The sequence below is a fragment of the Odontomachus brunneus genome, unplaced genomic scaffold (genome assembly GCF_010583005.1).
Source record: "Odontomachus brunneus isolate Ranch 3 - 2012 unplaced genomic scaffold, Obru_v1 Obru_scaffold_065, whole genome shotgun sequence".
Taxonomy (NCBI): domain Eukaryota; kingdom Metazoa; phylum Arthropoda; class Insecta; order Hymenoptera; family Formicidae; genus Odontomachus; species Odontomachus brunneus.
The window spans coordinates 1,298,526-1,313,557 of NW_022639515.1; the positions used below are offsets into that span (position 1 = coordinate 1,298,526).

The 15,032-nt window shown below is 40.4% G+C and overlaps 1 protein-coding gene across 3 annotated transcripts in view; it reads left to right on the top strand.

The window, feature by feature from the left end:
* The first annotated feature begins 1,840 nt into the window (after positions 1–1,840).
* Positions 1,841–15,032, top strand: part of LOC116846543 (TLD domain-containing protein 2) — a 190,848-nt gene continuing 177,656 nt past the window's right edge. Inside the window, exon 1 of one of the 3 annotated variants that reach the window (XM_032820504.1) lies at positions 1,841–2,427. In XM_032820504.1, coding sequence (XP_032676395.1) covers positions 2,408–2,427 — 20 coding nt within the window. In that variant the 5' untranslated portion in view covers positions 1,841–2,407. Of the gene's footprint in view, positions 2,428–8,363; positions 8,438–15,032 lie in introns of those variants that run through there. The other 2 variants (XM_032820507.1, XM_032820503.1) reach the window with 2 other exon arrangements.

The window sequence follows — 15,032 nt, forward strand, 5'->3', positions numbered from 1 at the left end:
CTGGATGTCTCCGGGACTTCCTGGAGCACGCTCCAGACGTTTTGGTCATTCAGGATGATTTTGAGATATACTCTGCTGTTTGAATATTTTTTTGTAGCAAAACGTTAAGTCATCGCCAAAAATATATATATCGCGAAAAAAATAAAAATGTACAAATTATTATTGAGGTAAATGTCTCGCAATTTATTTATTTTAAAGCAAAAATTATAAATCTCTTTATGAAGTATTGTTATTTATCATTCATATGTAAAAAATTCAAAGTTGGGCGTGTATTATAATTATGATGTTTTACATCTATGTGTAGACAATGTAAATTAAATATGACCTGTCCCATCTGTGTAGATAATGATTGATTTGCAAATTTTATTTAATTTATGACTTGCTAAAAAATTAGTTAAAAAAGTTAATATTTTTAATTTTTAATCCTAATGTAAATTTATGGACGTTATTTCCTAAACAAGATAAGTCCAATCTACAAAAGCAGGAAGCAAAGACACGCTGTAGATTGTTTTAGCCAAGATCTACAATGTGCTTTTTGTTTCTTGTTTTTTTCTTTTTATTTCTTCCTGACTTAAATCCCAAGCCTTTGGCCAGAAAAAAATAGAACAGAAAAAAAGAAGCAGAGAGCACATTATAGATCAGGCTTTAGAATGCACAGAATTGTCTGGTGACATTCTTGCCTTAAAGCTTGATTTACAATGCCTCAAAGCCTGATCTGATGTTCTTTGCTTCCTGCTTCTTTCTCTTTATCTTTTTCTGACTCAAACTTTAAGCTTTAAGCCAGAAAAAGATAGAAAACAAGAAACAAAACGCAAAGAGCATATTGTAGATCAGGCTTTAAGCCTGATCCACAATCTACTTTTTGCTTCCTGTTTCTTACTCTTTATCTTTCTCTTGCTAAAGGCTTAATGTTTAAGTTAAACAGATAAAGAGAAAGAAATAGGAAGCAACGAGCACATTATAGACCTGACACAGCAAACATTGACCCAACACAAGTAATAGTTGTACAACTGTTAGTTATAATTTTTCACTGAACAATATATTGTTATATAACATGTGTTATATAACATGTGTTAAATAATAATTATATTGTTAAGTGGGAAATTATAACTAACAATTGTATAACTGTCACTTGGTATTCGTTAGGTACACTAAAAGTTAAATTTGTCATGTAATGAAATGTGATTTCATGAAATTTGTTATTTTTTCTAAATATTACGTTTATAATTAATATTCAAGATAGATGCTACAACTGTTTAATAATTTGAATACTGTTTTTTGTATATATTTTATTGGCAAAGTAAAAAATCTAGCATTGTGTGTGTTGTGTATATGATACTTAGGAATTATATATGAAATATCTAGGCATTATATATAAAAATTACACAATCTGTAGAATAGATATCTTATCCTAGATATCTTATACAATATCTAAATTTCACACAATGACAGTAACATATATATTATATGTTATATATATTATTATATATTATAATATATATTATTCTCTCTCTCTCTCTCTCTCTCTCTCTCTTTCTCTCTGTATCTATATTATAATTTTCAATATTCTACATAGTTTACATAGTCTATCCAATCATGTCTACATCATATAGACAATACACAAACAATCCGCAGAAATATAATCCTGAAATTAACGGTATCTTGGAAAAAGCCTTTTTATTAAAACAGTTTTCAATATCGACATGTACAGACATCGTTTCGTCGTGGCTAGTTCTCGCGACGGCCAACAGATGTCGGCAGTGTGGCGATCGCGGCGCCCGTCAACAATCAATGATGGTTTGCGACAGCGGCCGTGGAGTGTGTCCGTAAACGCATTTTAACCGGTGTGTAAACGTTCGCTCGGTTCCTACCGAATTGCCGTGATCGTGTTATTGTTGTGGCTTCGTCGCGTACCACGCTCCCCAAACCTCGTCGTCGTCATCGCCATCGTTATCGTGCGTCGCGTTCACCACGGCGTCGGCCGTCAAACCGCCGTTCCTAGAAGTCCGCGGACGGTCGCGAGAAATTCCGCACGCGGCGTGCGTCCTGTCACTTTTCGCCGCCCGTTTCTTCCCCCGTCCGTCCCTTCATTCCTCTCGCCCTCCCGTCTCCGCTGCATTATTCGTCGCGCGGCGTTTCGCGAGACGCCGTGTGTGTCAAGCCGGCTCTATGCGACCGCGTCGCGACCTTCCCGCGTGATCGTCCTGGAGTTTCGCCGTATTCCCGAGGGAGCAGGGGCTCGACGCCTCTCCTCGACCATTCACCAGCTCTCCGTCGCCGTCCGGGAAAGCTCCGTCATTGGGGCGTTCGCCGGAAGGCGCCCAAGTTTCGCCGGAGGAGATTCGACGACACCATCGAGAGGGCTCGAAAGGGCGACCAGCGGTAGCGCGGACACGGCCGACCGGGGATGGCGGACCACGGCAAGATGTGAGTGTGTGTCAGCCTTTCTCTTTGCTCGCTTTGCCATATGACGTGCGTTGTGCGCGACCGAGAGTCGACCGACACTGGTGGAGTGCTAACTCTCACGCGCTAATGCAGCGCGGTCTGAATGGAAATCGAGAGCCCTGGCTGGCGCTCGATAACCCGACTACTTGGAGTCTCCTCTCGGTCGACGCGAATGGTCGGTGTCAGCGACGTCGAGCAACATTAGTTCGTTGTTTGAGTCGCGGCTGATCCGCGGGTCGGTTAAGTCGTCGACAACTACTACTTGATTCTACCTCTGTGCTCTATTTTTTATTTAAATTATATATCTTATCCATAATGATAATTACATAATAATACATAATGATAGCTGCAAAATCAGAAAGACTAATGCTAATTGTTATTTAATTATGATCAATTTTTTATTGACAAATTAAGAGCGTTATTAACACGCTGGTCTTATGTAATTATGACTAGTTAATTTTTATTGATGAATTAAGGATCGTTAACATATTAAAGTTTTATTCTTGCGAGAAAATTTTTCTTTAAACAAAAGAAAAAATTTATAGAGTTTAAACAGATTATATTGTGTCGGTTAATGGAGAAAATAGCAGTACTAAGAGGGTTAACTGATTCTTTGTCCCCGTTTAATGTTAATTATAGAAAGAGGGGAAGGTTCAGTTAAATTGAAATTAAGTTTAGCCGACGTTGCTGAAACCGGTCTTGAAACGGACGACTTTGAAACCCGCAACATCCTTTGGGACACGCGTAATTGTTCCTGACAGCGAAGGGGGGGAATGCCATGGCGATATTGCTGTCTGGCAGTAACGTGCGAAATATTATAGCTGACATTGCAAACCGTATTAGTGGATTTAACTCTTTTATTTTGTCATATGTCCATGATGAAAAGAGCGACACTTCTTTCAAAGATCGCTTCACATTGTCACATAAAGACGCGATTAACGCGGCTAACTCAATTTTTGTTGGATTAATTCTGCGCAAAGCGCGGAATTGGGCCGACCAATCGTCAAATTAACTGTTGGATTGATCATTCATTTAATTTCAAACGCAAGGAAATTAAAATATTCATCGACGTGCGTCTCGCGAAACTGTCCGCCAGTGTTAAGTTGTCATCGGATTAACGAGTTAATTCGATTATGCGGCGGTATACATATATCGCGGTATATTTCATGATCCCAGATGTTCAACTGTGGACAGATGAAATTCCGCGACCAGGGTATTTGAATGAAGAGTGTCTGATATTCCATTATATTGAAATAGAGACGCCAATTTCGGAAAACACGCACACACAGAAACGTTCGATCGCAGCGGCCCTCTCAACTCGTGTATCTCTCCGCGAATTCAACAACGGCGTTGCGTATCAAATAGTTAGCAGCTTGCAAAAACGACTTGCAACGGCGGGATATTGTCATGAATTTTTATGAAATATGGAATGCGCACGTATCCAAAGTCGATATAAAAATGTCGCGGACTCGTGCAGGGGCGTCTCGTTAAAAGTGGAACCTCCGCGCGAAGATCACGGCTACTTTCCTACGTCTACGTAATGAACGCGAAATTATAATTATTCGTACGCAGTGCCGTGTGCGAAAAATCCGGGCCCGGGATAGTAGAGTACAAAATAAAATAGATATTCGACAACTGTAGAAATTTTAGTTCTGCCTTCGACCTGGACTTTCCAACGTCTATATATTCTAAAGAATTAGTGCATATTTAATACACATAGGAATTGAAATCCTATTGTCAATGTTTTTAAGTGGCAGAAAATGCGTAAAATATCGCTTGTAGATACCTACAGAGAACCTCTCGGCAAAGTTAGTGATTAAAACAATCAAAAAGGGTTTATATAGACTTCAGAGTCTCAAAACAGGTATTAAGTGGGATATCCAGGTCGAGTGTGTAGGATCAAATTTTCGACTCGAGTATTGGCAATACGAAAAGAGCCTTGGATCTGTTAACCCTTTTTATAACAATACTAATATTAGGACATGATTAGACCTCCTTTCCCCTATTTAGTGTACACGGAAGAATTTGATCTGAGTGAACGATATTCGATCCTTGAACCCCCAATCTTTGTTACGGTCATGGCTACAAGTGCGCATTTTATTGGCACGTACATGTGCATGTTTTTACATACGTATGCGATAATATCGCATTCAAAGTGAAACTTATTATGAATGTCCAGTTTTCTTTCTGTATTCTTAACACTTGCGAGTGTCATATATTTTATTCTCCGACGCCGATACGCAGTATGGACCCATTGATAGACGTTTTTCCGCAATGCGCGCAACGCGTATCAAGTATCTCGATGACGTTAGAAAGTACTCCTGCTGTTAGATCGATAACGCGGTATATTTCGGTGTATGCAATAGATATATCTTGACTTTAAACGTATTATCAAATCGGGAGCTACGATAAGATCAGTGGGATTCGTTAATTCCGATTCGTCGTCTTTTCTTTTTTTTATTATGAACAATTAGAACAAACGACGCGAGGTAATTCATTACTAGGAGTTTTCGTGGAACGATACACATATTTTGTTCGTGTGCCGCGCGCGTGACCGGCTTATTTATCGAATTTTGCGGTCGTGTTAGTTAGAACGAAATCGAAACGGCCGTTATGTCTTGCGGTGTGTATCGAATTGCGTTACATATCGCGCGCTTCGTGAGTATGGACCTTACTTTATGTAGCGGTCGATATTTGGGCTAGATTCCTCGGAAGACGTATACGGAACCGAGACATGTGTTATACAGGGTGTCTAACGATGAAATATTGAGAGCCAAGGGATGTTTCGTGTTCGATTCCTGCGTCGTAGGAGTTGGATAGTTTCTAGAAGTCCGTCATCGCAAACGTACAATCGCGCGTCTCGTCGTAATTAATAATATAAATTCATTTTCGCTCGATCTTTTTCCAATATTCCTTGAAACTTTACATGATACATTTCTTGAAAATTTCGTAACACACGGAGAATATATTGTAGAAAAAGTTATGTTAAAATCATATTTCTTTTTGCGAGGTTTCTTCTAAAGCTGTATTATACTGAGATTGTAGTATAAATCATCACAGAAATAGTAAATTTGACAATCTCTGTATACGATGCACGATACAAAAGACATTACAAGTAACTACAATATAATTTTGTAGTAAAAAGTCAAACACCCAAATGTATAACATCTTTAAACAAATATTTTACAATAATTTCAATTATAATTTCTCTCCTGTGCATGGCTCAAGATTACAAAAATACCGTAATTTTTGTTATAATGTTGTATGTGTGTTATTTAGTATTTAGGGATTTGTTTTATTTGTATAAATTTTTCAAATATCAATTCGCTAAGTTTCGTAAACTTTGTTCGCGTATGGATTCAATTGAAATATCAGAGATCCGTTTAATCGGGAATCGCATCTTTGATTTACACGTAACTCTCTCTCTTTCTCTTTCTCTTTCCCTCTCGCGCGTATATCATTGAAAGTCGCAATAATTCAGTATCAATCGACCTTTCATCTACTTTTATTTTTTATACTTTGATTGACATCAACCTCATAACTCTTGTTTAAAAGTTTCACGTAGAAGTTTCACCACGGTCTTTCTAAGAGTTTCGTAGAATATTTATTTATTACGCAGACATCTTATCAGAGAAAGTCTTTGTTTGCGAGATCAAATTGTCTTTTTTCTTTCTCTCTCTGTAGAAGTTTATACATACGTATTGCAAAGAGAAAATATGTCAATATCGTCGACAAATTTAGCTTTTTTGTGATAAAGCGGCTTCACGCCGCTTATCTGTGCGCAGCTAACGTACGTACGTTAATTGCGACCGCCGTTTTATTCCCGTTATCGCTTATCAGCGAATTTTAGGATGTGCCACGGTTCCTCTGTCTCTTTCGACGATAATTCTGAATTTGGCACGCTGTGAGATATATCGGGGTAGCTCGGTTTACAAGTTGCTTGATTTAAGCACAACAATTTATGCCAATAAATATACCGATGCAGAACGTATTGAAGCCGCAATTAGAATAAGCGCGATTAGATTCTTGTATCTCAATGCATTTTTAACTTTTTGGAGGCGAATGTTAATTGCGCGGGCAGTTTTCAGCGGAAGCAATCCGGCCTCTCGTAAAATTTTCCATCGCGCGCGACTCGAGTCTACTCGAGGCTGAAAGAAATTTCGAGTGAAGGATTCACTATCTTGCAGTTTCGGCATTGTCCAGGGCGTGTGGTGTGCATTGTATCTCTTATCTGAATTATTATGCCGTCCGTACATGCTGGCCTACATGCACCGACGGCGTGAACAGAAGGCACAGACACAGACTTTATGGATATTTAAATATATCTGTATCACGCGATCGCGCGCACACGCGGAGACACATGCTAATGAATATTTCGTCGCTTAGCTAGCTACGCTCATTGAAATAATTGTTTCGGCGTATATACTAACGAGGTAATATGTACACGTCACACGTACACACACGGACGTTAGTCCGAGTGCGGTCTAAATTATGCAATTTTTAATTAAGGTCGGCGATGAAATTTGGCGCACAGAAGCGTTTATTTTATGCGTTTGACGTGAACGGAGAAAAGCGGAGTTGGCAGAGGGGCACTTTTGATATAATTAACAGCGAGTTAGTAGCCGCGTGAATTACGATTTTATTTGATAATCTGTCTTCGTAACTTCATCAGAAATTGCGACAATGGGGGAGAGAGTCATTAAAATTCGCGCCGAATAAATTCAGGAAGAAGTTATTCTTCATGAAACCGTGCCGTGAGAAAATTAACAAATTTTCGAATTTCTCCTAAATAAGTGAAAAGTAAAATCACGGTTGAAAAATATTTTTCTTGAACTTCTATTTTTTTCTATTTTTTTTTTTTTGTTGAATATTGGCGATAGCAAGAAAAAAGATCGGTTACAGTTTATTGTTAGCGGAATGTTGAGCACTGTGTGCATTAAAACAATTACTCGTGTTAAAATTTAGGTTCCACATTAACCTGAGGATTCGTCAAACTCATAAAATACCAATGAAAAATCTTAAGATTTAATATTATTTAAGTTATTATATTCTATTTCAATACCATAGATAATCACTGGCTCATTTTCTTTACGTTGAGTTCTTAAAAAAGATTTATTCAAGAATTATCACGAATCGTTTAATATTTCCGATTATTTCAATATTAAATTTCGACTCGGGAGACTTTCTTATTCCCGATAAATCTGTTAAACATCCGCTAAAATCGGAAACATCATGTATAACAAATGATTTCACATACCTAGAGATACATAATGTATCGCTGTTCGCGTCTCGACGTTCTATATCCTTCGTCCAGGTCCAGGTTGCTCAATGCGGCATCTCCTTCCCCGTTGCTTCATCGTGGCACTAACACTCGCGAAAATACGATTCAGTGGAAAAAATACGATTAAATAACGCGATACTGATCGATGCAATATTTAAAAAATCAACGAAGTACTTTGTAATAATCAGCCGACGGGAATCGCAAACAAAATACCAACACACGTGCTCCGGAGAAGCGCGGCCGGCTGTAACCGTAGCGCGTAATATAATATTATGCACGATCGTGAAATATTACGTGGCGCTAGCGAATATCAAACAGCGAGAAAAAGGGCCGCGTTATCTCGCGTGATCATCAAGCCACGCCCCCCCCACTACTGAGCGGCCGATTACCTTCACTGCGGGCACACACACGCGCACACATTCTCGCGCGTCGCACGCTTTTCCACATCTTTCCACTGTATTCCGGACCGGCGAGCGCTCCGCATACCACGGTGTACGCGTGTCTGTGAGTCATTACTTCCGTCGGACGATTAAAATATTTCGCCGGCTCTTTTCGAAACATGTAATCGGACTCTCGTCGCGCTCTTTAACACGCGTCTCTCCGGACGAATTCATTTCGACGCGAGTGTCAGTGCCACGACGAGGCCAGCACGATGCTGCAGCGGGAAGCCGGCAAGGAGGACGAGGGTAGTGATGCATCAAATATATCCAGGTGCGTGAAATTATTTGTTACACATGATACTGACGGTTCGAACAATTTGATAAATTGATCGAGAATATTCAGATATCTCGAGTCGAAATTTAGGCCGGTATTCATATATCACAACGTCATTTGACAATTACGCTATTATTAATTATTATACTTTCCAGTTGTATTTGTTTAGTTATTGTACTCTTGTATTATTATCAGAAGTGCGAGTAATTAATTACTTTTTTAATTAATTACCGAATTTAATTGACGATTAATACAAGCCTATTTAAATAAAATTTTTTAATTAACCACTGACTTCAGGAAATATAATTAAAAATCATTCAATTAACAATTGATTTGAAGGAATTTAATTAAAAACTATTGAATTAACGATTAAAACGAGCGAAAGTAGTTAGAGATAATTCGATTAACGATTGAACATAATCAATGTAATTATTTAATTGGCTTTAGGATTTATCATGTCTCGCAAGTGCTGATTTTTATGTCCAATAATGCTTTTTGTGTCGTTTTGCTCTGGCAATTTCATCTTTTTATTTAAGTTCAACGTGGTTATTGTACTGAATGCAAATTTAACTCTCTATTAGTACACGGAGAGAATATTATAGGAAAATTACAATGCAATTTTAGTAGTCCGGGGATAGATTGTCCGCACTATCATGAAAATTATAATAATACATATTTACAAAACAAATATATATAAAAGAAATATAACAAAACAACAATTATAATAAAACATAGTAAAAGTAATCATAAACATGATAATTTTTACTACATTTATGGTCATTTTAATAAATAATAATTGTATATAACATCAAGATAAAACAATAACTTGTGATATTATATTTAGCATATTTAGAATTTTTCCATTGGTCCATCAGATTTATTGAAATTTGCAGAATTAATGTAGTACTAAAATTTTGGCTTTAGTATTCGAAAAATAAGTGACACGTATATTATCGTTATGACAATTAGGTCTAAAAATATTTTTTATTTTGGAAAGTCTTTTAATGCTCTTTCTAATTTACTTTTTAATTCTCTGAATATATGTTGAGAGAAAAAAAATAGTGGACTTAACTGAAATTATAGTTATTTTTGACTCAATCATATTTTTTGGTTGGTTTGATTATTTATATAGTGATTATTGCTCAATATGATTACGGGGTCGTATTCTAAAAATATTGCATACGATATTTCTGTGAAAAGCTATAGTTTATGTTATGTATACTATAGCTTTTATATCCAAATATCGTATCATTTTTTTAAGAATACCGTCTCAGTTATAAATACCGACATTTTTTTTCCTCAATGTATCAAGATACCATATCTACGTTTTATTTGCAGCGACGACTACCGCGCAAGATCGGGTCTTTCCGTGGTTGTGGCGCGTTGAGAGTGTAGTTGTCGGGGGAGAGAAATTATGTCGGTTTCTCTGCCACACGTTAATGTCGTATCCGACGCATAAACGACCCGAGGACAAATGCCTTTCTATCGCGTCTGAGTGACGTGGATCGATACGTAGGAGCGAGCGTAAGCGATTTTTCATTACGCGCCATTCCGCTTGATTTATGCAAGCGTGCATCGCGTATGTGCATCGCACCAACGGCGTGTAACAGTTATTAATGCTAGGTTACCGGAACCAACCTGACCCGAGCGGCCGCAGCAATGGCCAACCCGTCCCGACTTTCGAGGGGGCTGGGGTTTGTCATCGCGATATATGCAACGTGATAAAGTGATCTAGGTTACGTTACCTTCCGCCACTCGTCTTCCAAAATAACAATCTCGCACCAAAGCCTGGCTATACGGCTCGAACTTCCGATCTAAGATAAATACACGCTTGGTAAATCGATGTCAGTCTAAATAGCATACTTTATCAAAATACATCAAAATGTGCTCATCCTTTGAGCAAATGTCTCGCCGTGAAATTATTACACTTGTCTCGCGCCGGGTAGGGCTGTAAAAATAGCGTACAACAAAGCATGAAAACGTGACGTGAAAATACGATGAATTACCACGCGACGGTGGTTTCGAGTTAAGCGACGCTTTTTTGCGAGCGACGCACGATTGTTTAATCGTTTAAGCTCAGCTTCCTTCTGACACCGTTTTCACATTTCGCGAGTCCTCGACCACCTCGGGAAAAAATAAACGATTATCGCTGGGAACACGATGATACGGCCGCTAAGTTTGTGTCAAAAGGGGAGTCGGAGAAAGAACAGCGAGATAAGACACGGTGTGTTTTGCTTGGCGTCCATTTACGCGGCCGACGTCGCTCGTGTAGAACCGGGTTCATTTTGCTTAGATACATATGCGCAGTCGCGCTGATTAGGTGCAGCCGCAGGAGTTGCTCCCGTGTGTATTTTCAGTCGGATAAGCCATCCGTCCGCCTTTCCATAAACTGGTTCCTCTTCTTCTCGACGTAACTCTTATCCGGCGATCTCGTTGTGCGACTCGCGCTACCAGATTCTCGCCGTCGCTCATTTTCCATCCCCGACGGTTCACTCGTGCCGGTTCACACGTTGCTCGATCGACGTTAAACGAGACGTTCTGAATTGTCTGTGAATCGAGTCAAAAAATGTGAGACCATCGGAAACAGGTCCCATGAGTTACTGATACGTTAAAAGAAAAAAATGGTCGATCTAACTAAAATTATATTTATATTTTTATTTTTGACTCACATACTGAAAAAAAATAAATATTTAAAAATTGATTTGTGGGATATATAAAGTTTATATTCGCAGAAATAAATTTTATTTCATTGAAATAAAGTTTCTTTCACGGAACGTGAACTAAACTTTATATCCCATAAATAAATGTTCAAGTGTTTTTTCTCAGCGTAACTATATTTTTTAATTGTTCTAACACAAATATGATAGTAGTAATATGCGCATAAGGTTATTGGCATTATAGTAGAATTTAATGACAAAATGATTTTCTTGACTATAATTTATAATAATTATTTTTCTACACATGGAAAAAACATTTGGTCGGATTGACTAAATTTTGAGTGAAGTATGGACGAGCTGGAAAATTCCGCTTGAATTTATCAGAGTTCATGTTAATCAGAAACCTTGTTAGCTTAAACAGAATTCTGATAATTCTTCAGGCGGAATTTTCTGGCACGTTCATATTTCATCCGAAATTTGGTTAATCCAATCAAACGTTTTTTTCGTGTGAAGGCGGTCATATCAATTATCCGTTCCTCGAACATCGTGAAATTTCCCGGGATTTTTATACCGTCCCCTTTAAAATGAATAACGAGCGTACAGAAATTTCGTGTCCCGAGCAACCGTCGAAGAAACAGCAGCTTTGTGGATCGCGCCGCTGTGGTGGTGTTGAAGTAGAGTCGGGGGAGGGGGGAGGAGCTGAAAGGCTAAAAAGCGATTTTAGAAGCATTTAAAAAAAGATAATCGATAGTGTCTTCGGGTCGAGTTTAACTTGGAAATTTTTCAGTCGCAGTCTCCGTCGGAAAATCGACGGATAAAATCGTCTGAGTTCTCATTAGAGACGGCCTTGTCGTTCCTCCGCCGCGCTCTTCTGTCCTTTTCCCTTTTCTCGGCTCGTCGTCGTGGGCGAAGGGGGAACGGAGGGCTTCGGCGTTTTCGTCATATTCTCGATCTGCACTGATGTCCAAGGTCTTCTATAAAACGCCTCGACGCGCTTTTACATGAGAGACTCGCGAGAGGGATATTCAATGGTACGATTATAATTAGTCGCTCGTCGGTTAATGGTAGACCGATAAACGGATCGATAGCAGCGCGCAGCTGTTTTCAATCGGCACGTTCGACGACGAAATATGCATGGCTTTAGTCAGCGATGCAAGGGCTGCCCACGTTGCTGTGTGCGCATGTGTGTGTTGGCTTATTTTCGTTACATGTGGCGTAGGTATAGATACAGGTATAGATGTGGCCAGTGAGATGCATGTTAGACGCAGATACTTGCGCAGCACGAAACATCTGTGCGCGCACAGAAATAATGTTTATAACATAGTTACAACATATGGGTGCGCGCATCCACCCACCCACACCTACACGCACGCGTGTGACACACATTTGACATGAGATATACACAGATTTATAAACTCACGTGTATATACGGGCGTAGATATCCGTGCCACCTCGATTAACCGAGTGGTTCACAACTCGCCGCCATGCTTTCGGGTTGTGCGTCAATAATGCTTCGCTCGCGAGAGGTTAAGCTGACATTGACAGAGGTGCACGCACGCGAGCGCGAGCAATAACGCGAGTGTAATAATTCCCGCGATAGATTCCGCTATTAATAGATGCGCGAAACGGGCACTGTTAGCGGCCGTCTACGTACCGGCGCCGACAGTGTCGCGATAACACCACTTTTTAATCGCGATTATCCAACCACGCGTGGCCACCTCGGCCGTCTCCCGCCCGTTGATCGATCGGTTGATCAGCTGATGGAGCTTTTAGCGCCGGGAAGTCTCCTTGGGATATCAGATTTGAGATTGATCCCAGATCAGACTCCTCCGAGGTGTGGGATAATTGGAGTAATTACGATATCGGGCTTTGTCGTGTTACCTATACGAAGGGAGATTCTGAGGGCTCGCGTGAAACTTTCGAATGAAATTATCGTGTAATCCGGTTAGATTGTTTCTTTTCCTCGTCAGACGTCTCTGCAGTAATTGCCCCGGGAATTTGCGCTTTGTTGGGAGCGAATTGGAGCACGCAGAATTTGATATTTAGATTATAACTTCCGAAGGTGCGTCTCACACGGCAGATGATTGATGCACAGTCGAGGTGTAGTCCTCTGGTGTAGTCGATAGTCAATCGCTTTCTTGCGGTTCCACATTCCACGCCGAAAAAAGAATGCTTAAAAATTTATTTGTGGGTTAAAAATTTCACACAAGAATAAATTTTATTTCAAAGAAATAAATTTTATTTCGCGGAAATGAACTTTATATCCTATAAATTTTTATCTTTTTTCTCAGTGCACGGCCCCGCGTCAAAAAGCATCATTGCGGTGTCACGATCGCTTCCACTGACCCAACGTCAAATGTATCGACACCTCGGATCCGGCAGGTTGGGGACGTACGGCGGGATATCGAGCGAAGTCGCGACTTTGGGCGCGCCGCGCGTGATTTATGCCGACGGTTGGAAACGTCTGTCACACACCGACCCTCAATGAATCGTAGCGGAGTAACGAAACGTCGATTGGGTCGGGACACCCGGTGTAGGAGAGGGGCTCGGGGAGACCGTCGATACCGAACGACCTTGCGGCATCGACCAACCCTCCGCTCTTCTCTTGCTGCTTTTCGAGTCTATACAGTGCTTCTCCGTTTACTACGCCCTCTTACTGCCCCTCTCTTTCTCGCCCTCTCTTTCTCTTTCACATTTCCCTTCTCCCTGCATACTGGCTGCTTCCCTCCCACGCTGTCTGACCCCCTTCAGCCTTCGTGAAAGTTATGATGATCCGTGTACTCGATTTGCGCGTTATCGGGAACGAATTAAGAGTCCGCCCGCGTCAGACGAATGATTTAACTTCACCCCGATGCACGTTGCATCATTCGCGATACGCCGTCCTTATCGTCGACGCCTTCTTGGGCGTGCGTTGTTTATGATTGTATTAGTGTGTAGAGAGGTTTTATCGATTGGCTGAAACATCTGCCAATGCGAGAAATCATATCTCGGCGATTGCTCGTAGCCGGACTCCTCGTGAAATTAGTGATCATCTAATTTAGTTGCTGCTGCTTGTACCAGAGACTTTGTATTATTATGCATTGAGGAAAAAAAATGTTTGCTGTTTGTAATCTTACAGAGAAATATGTATTACAGACTATGATCATGAAAACCATTTTTTTCAACCAAAATTCAATTTTATTATAATGTTAGTGATGATAACTTTATATGTCACTACTATCATTTTCGTGTCAAAACAAGCTAAAGATATGGGCGTCAAAAATAACTATAATTTTAGTTGAGAGAGAGAATCAAACATGTTTCTCTCTGTCTTACATTTATTGCAATATATTGTATTTTCTAAATCGTTTGTCGTGCGTCGAAGTAATCACCCATCTCTTCGTCGCGTCTCTCGTCATGCTCGAAACGTGTCGACCTGAGTTTCTCTACTCAATCAAGGTCACGTCGATCATTTCGCCGTATCTCAATTCCGAGCGTTGCTTTTACGACGATCCCATAGTTTCCGGTATCGTTCTGCGCATCCTTCCGTCTCTGCGATTCCACGCGCTAAGCGTTTTAAAGCTGCCAGGACGAGGTGCGGCTTTTACGACGGAATAAAGATCGGAGTGTTGCTCGTTCAAGGACCAACGGCGCGACCGTCTATTTAATTTTGCTGCTTCGTCCTTTATCTGCCCTCTCCTCTCCTCTCCCCCGTTCCCCTCGATTTCCCGATGCACTGTCGTCGCGACGACAATATGATAGCGAGTAAGACAATGGCGGATGGGCGCGAGGAGGAGTCCATTCCGTCGGCACTCGACAACGGATCCCGTCCATCTGCGTTGTGCCAGCAGGAGACGAGAGAGACGATGGGCGAGAGAGGGGGAGAGAGAGAGAGAGAGAGAGAGAGAGAGAGAGAGAGAGAGAGAGAGAGAGAGAGAGAGAGAGAGAGAGAGAGA